The following is a 10731-nucleotide window of genomic DNA, read 5'->3' as shown; positions in this document are numbered from 1 at the left end:
ATATCAGTGCCTTTGGGTGGCTTTAAGCCACGACACAATTTCAGTATTTTTATGGGAACAATGCAATCAAGCCTGTGCTTCTGTACTAATAATGTAATACAGTAACCTTTACTGAATAAAGGAACTGAGCTTTATCTAATGGAAGCATTAAATAGAGGAGACTATCATTCGTTACATACCAATCCTGCATGTTTGATACTGGGAAAGCTTAAACTGACTTGTAAGTGTATATTCAGCTAAAGCTCACATAAGCAGCAATGGAAATGAATAGAAGTGTACTCCATATAGAACACTTTTCAAAACTACTCCAAAAAACAAATGACAAAAGGTAGTTAAGAACAACTGAACATCTGTTGTGTATACCAGATGTAAAAGATGGATAGACCCTTTGTTATTTGCACTGTTTCAATCATGTAAGGTAAAATTAAAACTTAGTCCACTTCCATCTCTCCAGATTTAGTATACTGTGAGCTGTCTTTTGTTGTATCTGGTTTAGTGTCAGTTCCACTCTGTCCATCCATTGGTCCATTGTGTTCACTGTTAGCTTTTGTTTTGTCTTCAGCAGCTTCCACTTTTGGTTTAGGCTTGTAAATGATGGGGTTACAGAAATTATCCAGTTCCTAAAGAGATACATTATATTTAAAATATTAAAGAACCTGCCACTAACTTTCAAAATTTTACATTAAGTTTCTCTATTTCCACATTCCTGAATCCCTTCTGAAAATGGTTGTGGTAGCTCAGCTTATATAACCATTTCTTCAAATACTTTATGAGAATTTTCCTTCTGGCTAACTCATGTTCATGGCAATCAGAAACTATGAAAGGCTTAAGAATTACTTTTTGTATAAAACTTCTTAAAACTAAAACTATTTTAATAAATAATAGTGGTTTTATTTTATTTTATTTTAACTTAGGGCCTGGGCACTGTCCCTGAGCTGCTTTTGCTCAAGACAAGTGCTCTACTAGTTGAGCTACAGTGCCATTCCAGCCTTTTCTGTTTATGTGGTACTAAGGAATCGAGGCCAGGGCCTCATGCGTGCTAGGCATGCACTCTACCACTAAGCCACATTTCCAGTCTATTAGTTTATTTTTTATTTTGTCCGTCATGGGGCCTGAACTCTGGGCGTAGGCGCTGTCCCTAAGCTCTTCAGGTCAAGGCTAGCACTCTACCACTTGAGTCACAGCACCACTTCCAGATTTTTCTGTTTATGTGGTGCTGAGGAATTGAAGCCAGGGCCTCATGAATGTGAAGCAAGCACTCTACCACTGAGCCACCTTCCCAGCCCCCATTAGTTTTATTTTAATAAGCAGAATTATATGTAACTATACATAGCAACAACTCTGCTTTTTGTAAAATAGCTGAAGGTAATCCATAAAAAGTAAATACTTAATTTTAAATGTTATTTAATTTTTAATTTTTCTGCTACAGGAAAAATAAGGCAAGAAATCAAATGTAACATACTATTTTAATGAAATATAGGTATTTCCTATTTCTTAGCTTTTTATACAGAAATGATGGCTTTGAACTGTGATCCTCTGGATCTTAAGTGCCTCAGTTGTTAGGATTATAGGTATAATCTACTGACATTTGGCTTCTATGACAATTTCTAAATGTTCCATTAGTAGTTGTTTCCTAAATTGGAAATTTCATTTCAAATGAAGTAAAATTAAAATAAGAGTATTGCCATGGAAGTCCATACATTTCAAACTAGGTTAAAGTCAGACCTACACTACAATGAAGACTTTGGAATATCTAAAGGCAAAAATCATAAATTGCTTTATTTCATTTTATATTACTCTTTAAACTTAAAAACAGGTCTTGTATGACATTAAAAAAAAGAAGAAGAAGAAATAGCCAGGCACCAGTGGCTCACACCTGTAATCCGAGTTACTCAGGAGGCTGAGATCTGAGGATCCCAAGTTCAAAGTCAGCCTGAGGAGAGAAGTCCCTGTGAGACTATTATCTCCACTTAACAAACAGAAAACCACAAGTGGAGCTGTGTGCTAGCCTTGAGCAAAATAGCTCAGGGGCAGAGCTCACAGCTAGATTGTCCCACAGCTAGAATCATTTAAAAAACTGACAAAGTACAAAATATACTCTAAAATTCTGCGTTTCTAAAAGCTCTTCTGCAAGCTAATTATTTGAGAAATCTGAGTCCCATTAAAAAAGGAATTTTGTAATTTCTTACCTTTGACTTGGCAACTATTTCTGATACTTTTACCACAGGATCTTGAGTGAGACTCAATTTGTTCTGTGCATTCATTTTACTATTCAGCCAACTCATAGCATCACTGATAAATTTTTCAACTTTTTCCATTTCACCAGGATCCAAATGATCATATCTTTCATCCTGTTTAAAAAAAAACTGGTAAAATTTCTGCTTAAAATACTTACATCCTTAATGACTTCACACTTACATATAAATAAGCTATATATAAATAGAACATGATACTGAAGAGATTATCATAAAAAATAAAATCAATGTGTACTTAAAAAGAAAGGCTTAGGGGCTGGGATGTAGCTCAGTGGCAAAGCGCTTGCCTAGCAAGTGCAACGTCCTGGGTTCGATCCCCAGTACCAAAAAAGAAAAGACAAAAAAAAAAATACAGTTTAGGTAGAGCGCTCGCCTTGAGCTGAAGAGCTGAGGGACAACGCCCAGGCCCAGAGTTCAAGCCCCACGACCGACAAAAAAAAAAAAAAAAAAAAAAAGAAAGGCTTTCAGCCTGGTACCACCTTGTTTCTATATCCTTCTATCACTTTCATGACTAGTTGAATCTTTTTTCCCAGCTCATTTAAAGCTTTTGGTCTCTCTTCGTGTTCCATGTATTTCATTTGAATAGGCTGGCCGTATTTCTGTAAACATAAGCACAATTTTGAAAAGAAGTTGTGAATTTTAACTGAAACTTCCATTTGGGGCTTACAAGATAATAAACAGAAAGGGAAGATAGCTAGATTAAAATGTGTTTTCTCTTCTTTTTCTGTATTGTATAGTGATGCTTAACTAACAATCCTTTTTATCATTTATAATTACCTTTTGATTCTTCTCAAAATGAAAGTCCCAGTCAAAACACAATTCTTTCAAAGCTCAGTGCTAAAACTTTATAGAATTATTAGAAAAAGAAAACCATAGGGCATAACAGAATTTACTTTCTTTAAACTTAGGTTTCAAACTAACAATGCAATACAATTTATCTACTTAGATTTAATTATTACACTTTAAGTATGTAGTACATATTAAGTATTTCTCTCCTTTTAAGTTCTTGGATTAGAGCATCTCTAAATGTTAAGACAGCTTCTATAACTTTAGTGAGAAGCACATTAGAAGAATAAAATATCTTATAAATTTTAAATAAATTTTTAAATAAATATCAATTTATTTTTAGAAGTTTTAGATTTTCATTAACATTACAAAGAAATAATAGGAAGTGGCGTTGTGGCTCAAGTGGTAGAGCACTGAGGAACAGCGCTCAGGTCCAGAGTTCAAGCCCCAAGACCAAAAAGAAAAAAAACATTAGAAATAACAAGCCAGGCGTGGTGGCTCATGTCTGTAATCCTAGCTACTTAGGAGGTTGAGATCTGAGGGTCACGGTTCAAAGCCAGCCCAGGAAGGAAAGTCTGTGAAACTCTTATCTCCAATAAACCACCAGAAAACCAGAAGTGGCTCTATGGCTCAAGTGGTATAGCACTTGCCTTGAGCTGAGGGATAGCACCTAGGCCCAGAGTTCAAGCCCCATGACTGACACAAAAAAATAAAAAAAAGTTTGTGGTTAAGTCATTATACAATGTATACAAACATAGATCATACTATATTATAAATACAGCTTTTCCCTGACCATTAAACAAAAATGAATTTAATGAAACAAATTGTGCTTTCACATCATAAGTTTCAGGAAACTTAAAATGTTTTATTCAATACTAACATGGGACTCAAAAAAATTTACCTTTAGTTCTTGGAGCTTATCCACATAAATTTGTTTAGGCTGGTCCTCTCCTTCTTCATAGAGCCAATTTTCTGTGCTCTCTAACACTGCAGACAGTTTACTCATGTCCTAGTTGTAATATTTAAGAGACACTAATTATAAATGTCTTCCTTAGCAATTAGAAATCAAAGAAAGAGGCTTTTTTATGCTAAACTTTAGACTTTTTTGTGCCAGTCCTGGGGTCTGAACTCAGGGCTTTTTTGTTCAACGCTAGTGCTCTACCAATTGAGCCACAGCTCCACTTCTGGATATATGTTTATTTTGATAGTTTCTTGGAAATAAGAATTTCAAGGACCTTCTTGCCTTGACTGTCTGTGGAAGTGCAATCCTTGTATCTTAGCCTCCTGAGTTGCTAGGGTTATAGGCACCTGTCTGATTTTTCTGACTTATTCATAAACATGTTTTACCGTATTTCTATAATATTAAAAAATAACTAAGGACTGGGTGCTGGTGGCTCATGCCTGTAATCCTAGTTACTCAACAAGGCTGAAACTTGAGGATCATAGTTCAAAGCCAGGCAGGAGAAGTCCATGAGCCTCTTATCTCCAATTATCCACAGAAAGCCAAAGTGAAGCTGTGGCTCAATTGGTAGAGCACTAGCCTTGAGAAAAAGAGCTCAGAGACAGTGCCCAAGCCCTGAATTCAAGCCCCAGTACTGACACCAAAAAACAAACAAAAAAACCCAAAGCCCATCCCCATACAATTCAAGGAAACTAACAGCAATAAATTTCATACACCTCTTGATATAATTCATACTAAGATTTTTTTAAAACCCATTTAAATAATTTTCGTAAAAGTTAGGAAATTCAAACTTACTTCTGGAGTGATGAATTTTTCATAAACAGTGCCCAGTCTGTCTCTAAAATCATATACATATTCTTCAACAGCATTTTTAGCATCATTTCTTTCTTTCTCTAATTTGTCTTGCATTATCATCTTCCCCTATTCAAAAAGTTTCAGACTGTCATAAGAATATGGTTTAGAGAAACATAAATCAAATATAAACCAAAACCATAGTGAAATACCAACTTTTCACTTACTATGAGTAGTACATTTTTTAATAATAGAAAATAGGTGTTCATGATACGAAACCCTTATATGTTTCTGAGGCAATACAGAATGCCACAGTCACCCTGGAAATGGTTTAGAGGTCCTCTAAACACTAAACACAGCATTAGAAGATAGGTAGCCTGGTAGTGACAACACTTGCCCAGCACACAAGAGGCACTGGGTTTGATTCTTCTCCTCAGTCTATACACAAAGAAACTGAATATATATTGACTCAACAGACACTTACATGCTAATGTTAGCTGTAATATTATCCAAAAAGTATATATATGCCAGGCACCAGGGGCTCACACCTACAATCCTAGCTATTCGGGAAGCTAAGATCTGAGGATCATGGTTTGAAATCAGCCAGGGCAGGAAACTCTGTGAGACTCTTATCTCCAAAAAACTACTCAAAAAAGCCAGAAGTGACACTCTGGCTCAGTGGTTGAGTGCTTGCCTTGAGCACAGAGAGGCTCAGGGACCACAGTGCCCAGCCCTTGAGTTCAAGCCCCTGGACCAGCAAAGCAAAAACAAAAACAACAACAAAAAAAGTTTAGATAATTGAATGCTTACTAGGCAAATGGATGAGTAAATAAAATACAGACAATGGAATATTTATTCAGTTCTTAAGGAATGAAGTTCTGATATATACAACAATTATAGCATGGGTGAATCCTGAAATAATTAGGTAAAATAAATTAGACACAAAAGCACAAGTATTCTAATTCAACTTAAGAGTTATCTAGAATAGGTAAATTTATAGGCACAGAGAATAGATTAAAGTCCATGGGTACCAAAAGAAGGTAGGAATGGGAAGTTATTATTTTAATAGTTCAATGTTTCTATTTGAGACAATGAAAACTTTTAGAAACGGTGATAGCTTTACAACAATGTGACATAAAGCCATGAAACTATATATCTAACAATAGATTTTGTTTTGTTTTGTTTTTGGTGATCCTCGGGCTTGAACTCAGGGCCTGGGCACTGTTCCTAAGCTTTTTTGCCCAAAGCTAGCATTCTACCACTGGAGCCACAGTTCCACTTTTGTTTGGTGGTTAATTGGAGAAAAAGACTCTCAGACTTTCTTACCCAGGTTAGCTTCAAATTGTGATCTCAGATCTCAGCCTACTGAGTAGTGCAGATTATAGGAGTGAACAACTGGCTCCCAGCTAAAACAGCAATTTTTATACTATATTTTAACCATAATTTAAAACTAGGTTCAAACCCGAGTTTTTAGTCATTTACTAGCTTGATGGAAAGAAAGGTACTAATATTCAGTTTTCTTATCCTGTAACAGATTTTTCTATATACTAGAGACAATCTATGTTTTTCATGTAACTAAGATGAAAGCTACTGGCATCATTATAACTCAGTATTTTGTAAAATAGTAAAGTTGTTTGATGGTCTGCTTAGTGATTTTGTAGGAATTTAGTTTCTCATATTTTGGAGATAATGACTTAGAAAAGCATGCATTACCACTTTTCAATATTAACTCAGATTTCTATACCTCATTTTCAATATAGCTATTGAGAAGGTCTTGGGCCAGTTGTCTGTACAGGCTACTCTGGATCGGTAGATCAATACTCTTCACTTTTCCTTTTTTGATGGTTTGATTTATTCGGTCTTGCTTGTCTGAGGAAGTTGACTGTAAAGTGAATTCAAAACAAGTTTAAGTTTCTAAAACTAGTTTAAGAATGATTTTAGAAATGACGGGGCTAGGAAGGTGGCTCAGTGGTAGAGCGCTTGCCTTGCATGCCTGAAGCCCTGGGTTCGATTCCTCAGCACCACATAAGCAAAAAGAAAAAAGCCGGAAGTGGCGCTGTGGCTCAAGTGGTAGAGCACTAGCCTTGAGCTGAAGAGCTGAGGAATAGCGCCCAGGCCCAGAGTTCAGGCCCCACGACCGGACCAAAAAAAAAAAAAAAAAAAGAAATGAAATGTAGCAGTATAGTAAAAAAAAAAAAAAAAAAAGCACAAAAGGGCTGGGAAGGTGGCTCAGTGGTAGAGCCCTTGCCTTGCATACATGAGGCCCTGGGTTCGATTCCTTAGCACCACATGAACAAAAAGAAAAAAGCCGGAAGTGGCGCTGTGCCAAGTGGTAGAGCACTAGCCTTGAGCTGACGAGCTGAGGGACAGCGCCCAGGCCCAGAGTTCAGGCCCCACGACCAGAACCCCTCCCCCCCCCAAAAAAAAAAAGTACAAAATACCTTTTCTGTATTTTATTTAAAAAAAAACAACTTTAGTATTGAAACAACTTTATATTCTGTGTATGATTAAACCCTTTCCACATAAAAATACTGAGCTGAAAATGCAAATCAAAAACACAATGAGAGCCAAGTATAGTGGGCTCAAGTCTATACTAGAAACATGGTAGGCAGAGACGGGGAATCATGGTTTGAGGCCAGTCTGGGCAAAAAAAGTTTGGAGACTCTATGTCAATCAATGGCTAGTGACAGTGGTGTGTATATACTGCCCTAACTATGGAGTAATAATTATAAACACAGTGGCTACAGTGGCTCTGCCTCGTCCCCAGCAACCCAGTTAAAAGGAGGTTTGCAGCCCAGGCTGCACTGGGCATGACTGAGACCTCACCTCAAAAAATGGACTGAAAGTGTAACTCCAAGTGGGAGAGCACCTACCTGCTAAGAAAGAATAAGACCTTGGGTTTAAAAAAAAGGAGCCCCCAAAACAAAACTAACCAACAAACCAAACATAACAACTTCTCAAACAGTGTAACATCTATAATTTGTAAGAAAGGAAAATAACAATTATTGGTAAAGATGTGGAGAAATTGATATTTTAAAATGTGTAACCATATTTGGAAGTTGCTGGAAGTTTCTCAAACCATGATGCAGCAACTCTACTTCTCATGTGCCACAGAAAAATGAAAATAGATATGAACATTTGTAAACTGTTCATAACTATGTTTATTATGATGATGATTTGCACCAACAGTCCTAGAGCTTGAACTCAGGGCCTTGGGCTTCTTTTGCTTAAGACTAGCCCCCTACCACATGAGCCACAGCTCTACTTCAGCTTTTTGGTAGTTAATTCAAGATAGGAGTCTCTCAGACTTTCCTGCCTATGCTGGCCTTGAACCATGATCCTCAGATCTCAGCCTTCTGAGTAGACAGGATCACAGGCATATGCCATTGGCACCTGGCTGTTTTTTTCACTATTTTATATTGATAATGGTAAAAACAAAAAACAAAAAAACAAAACCACAAGCCCTTTAACTGATGAATGTATAAATAAAATCTGTTAATACATTCATAAAATTCTCAAGTCATATCAAGGAATATTTGAAACATCCTAAAAACATTAAGGTTAGTGAAGACTATTTTTTTTTTTTTTGGTCAGTTGTGGGTCTTGAACTCTGGGCCTGAGCACTGTCCCTGAGCTCTTCAGCTCAAGGCTAGTACTCTACCACTTGAGCTACAGTACCACTTCTGGTTTTCTGGTGGTTAATTGGAGATAGGAGTCTCACAGACTTTGCTGCCCGGGCTGGCTTTGAACTGCGATTCTGAGATCTCAGCCTCCTGAGTAGCTAGGATTACAGGCATGAGCCACCGGCGCCTGGCAAAACAAGACAATTTTAAGAATACTTACATGAAATGCAAAGAACAGGCAAATGTATGAAGACAATGTAGACTAATGATTGCCTAAGGATGGCAGGTAGCAGATTAAGGGGAAATGGAAAGCTATAGTTAATGGGTACCAGCACTTAAAGGGTGAAAAAACGTTTTACAATTGTGATGATGGTTGTACAACTGTGAATGTCCCAAAACCTTTGAATTGTATTCTTAAAATGTTTTAATGATGTGATAAGTAAATTATACAGAGTGAACAAGGTAAAATGATATAGAGAAAAACAGGTTTCAGATTTTAAATAATTTCATTGTGTAGAATTCAAAATCTCTTATAAGTAATCTATTCAGCTTGTCTGTCTACATTATGCAAATTAGCCAGGCTCCAATGGCTCACACCTGTAATCCTAGCTTCTCAGAAGGCTGAGATCTGAGGATCACAGTTCACATCCAGCCTGAGCAGGAAAGTCTGTGAGACTTTTATCTCCAATTAACCACCAGAAAATGGAAGTGGCACTGTGGCCCAAAGTGGTAGAGTGCTAACCCTGAGCAAGAGAGCTCAGAGACATTATGGGCCCAGGTTGAAGCACCATGACCAACAAAAATAATAACCATAGCAACAAAAAATTATGCAAAGTGAGAATCATAGTTTAAAGCACGAGCCACACTTACCGGGGTGACTGGGTTAAGTTCTCTCATTTATTTATTTTTGTGCCAGTAGTGGGGCTTGAAATCAGGTCCTGCACATTGTCCCTTATTAGCCTTTTTTTTTTTTTTTTTTCAGTCGTGAGGCTTGAACTCCAGGCCTGGGCACTATACCTGAGCTCAAGGATGGTTACTCAATAATGTAATCATTCATCCTTTAACATTTTAAATTTAAAAATATTTTTGCATGAAAAGAAATACTGTATAATATGCAGCAAAATGTCTAAGGAGTAGTTAATTGTCATGCAAGGCATTACAAATTTAAATTATCTTTATTTGGTTTATTTCAAACTTTCTCTTAATACAATATGATTTCTAATGAAAAAGATGTTAGCAAGAAGAGTTTGGAACCAAGTGCCAGTATCTCATACCTGTAACTGAGGCTGAGACATGGAGGATCATAGCTTGAAGCTAGCCTTGGCAGATAATTCTGCAAGGCTCCACACCTTCAGCAAGAGTGAGTTGCCTTGAGTTTAAGCCTTTAGTACAGGCACAGGTACACACACACACACACACACACACACACACACACACACACACACACACACACACACACACACACACACACACACACACACACACACACACACACACACACACACACACGAACGAATTTTGTGGAGCTGAGCATGGTAATGCAGGTCTTTAATCCAGTTACTTAAGAGGAAGTGATGAGAGAATTGCAGTTCAAGGCCAACCCAAGCAAAAAAGTTAGCAAGAATTTATCTAAAACAATAAATGAAAAATAAAACTCAGAAGCCTGAGAACTGAAGATCTCAGTTTGAAGCCAGCCCAAGCCAGAAAGTCTGTGAGACTCTCACCTCCAATTAACCACCACAAAGTTGGAAGAGGAGGAGCTCAAGTAGTAGCAAAAAAGCTTAGGGACAGTACCCAAGCACCAAGTTCAAGCCCTATGACTGGTCCAAAAATAAATAAAAAAGAGTTCTGCCTACACATTTTTGAGGTACAGGTAGGAATGGTCAGGTACCCACCCCCAATACAGTCATGAGACCCTATCTGAAAAATAAACTAAGCAAAAAGGGCTGGGAACATGACGTATTAGAGTACTAGGCTAGTAACTGCAAAAGTCTTAAGTTCAAATTCCAGTACTATCATAAATAAATACAAAAAATTCATATTAGGGCCTATTATTTAAAAAAAAGTCTCTCTAGTAAAACACAGAAATGGATTTTTTTTTTCTTTTTGTTGGCTGTGGGGCCTGAACTCTGGGCCTGGGCACTGTCCCTCAGCTCTTCAGCTCAAAGCTAGCGCTCTATCACTTGAGGCACAGTACCACCTCCAGCTTTTTCTGCTTATGTGGTGCAGAGGACTAGAACCTAGGCCTTCATTCATGCAAGGCAAGCACTCTACCACTGAGCCACATTCCCACCTCCAGAAATAATTTCCCATA

General features: G+C 37.4%; 1 protein-coding gene across 2 annotated transcripts in view; it reads right to left on the bottom strand.

The window, feature by feature from the left end:
• Positions 1-332: 332 nt before the first annotated feature.
• LOC138811408 (heat shock 70 kDa protein 4L) overlaps positions 333-10731 on the bottom strand; it is a 43625-nt gene continuing 33226 nt past the window's right edge. For both annotated transcript variants that reach the window (XM_069999149.1, XM_069999148.1), the window contains exons 14-19: positions 6539-6676; positions 4798-4923; positions 3943-4050; positions 2735-2854; positions 2190-2351; positions 333-620 (exon numbers count right to left, since the gene is read on the bottom strand). In XM_069999149.1, the coding sequence (XP_069855250.1) occupies positions 432-620; positions 2190-2351; positions 2735-2854; positions 3943-4050; positions 4798-4923; positions 6539-6676 (843 nt within the window). In that variant the 3' untranslated portion in view covers positions 333-431. The remainder of the gene's footprint in view (positions 621-2189; positions 2352-2734; positions 2855-3942; positions 4051-4797; positions 4924-6538; positions 6677-10731) is intronic.

This window comes from Dipodomys merriami, unplaced genomic scaffold (assembly GCF_024711535.1).
Source record: "Dipodomys merriami isolate MVZ:Mamm:240054 unplaced genomic scaffold, mDipMer1.0.p SCAF_525, whole genome shotgun sequence".
Lineage (NCBI taxonomy): Eukaryota > Metazoa > Chordata > Mammalia > Rodentia > Heteromyidae > Dipodomys > Dipodomys merriami.
The sequence above is the reverse complement of the archived record's forward strand: the minus strand, read 5'-3'. Positions and strand labels throughout refer to the sequence as shown.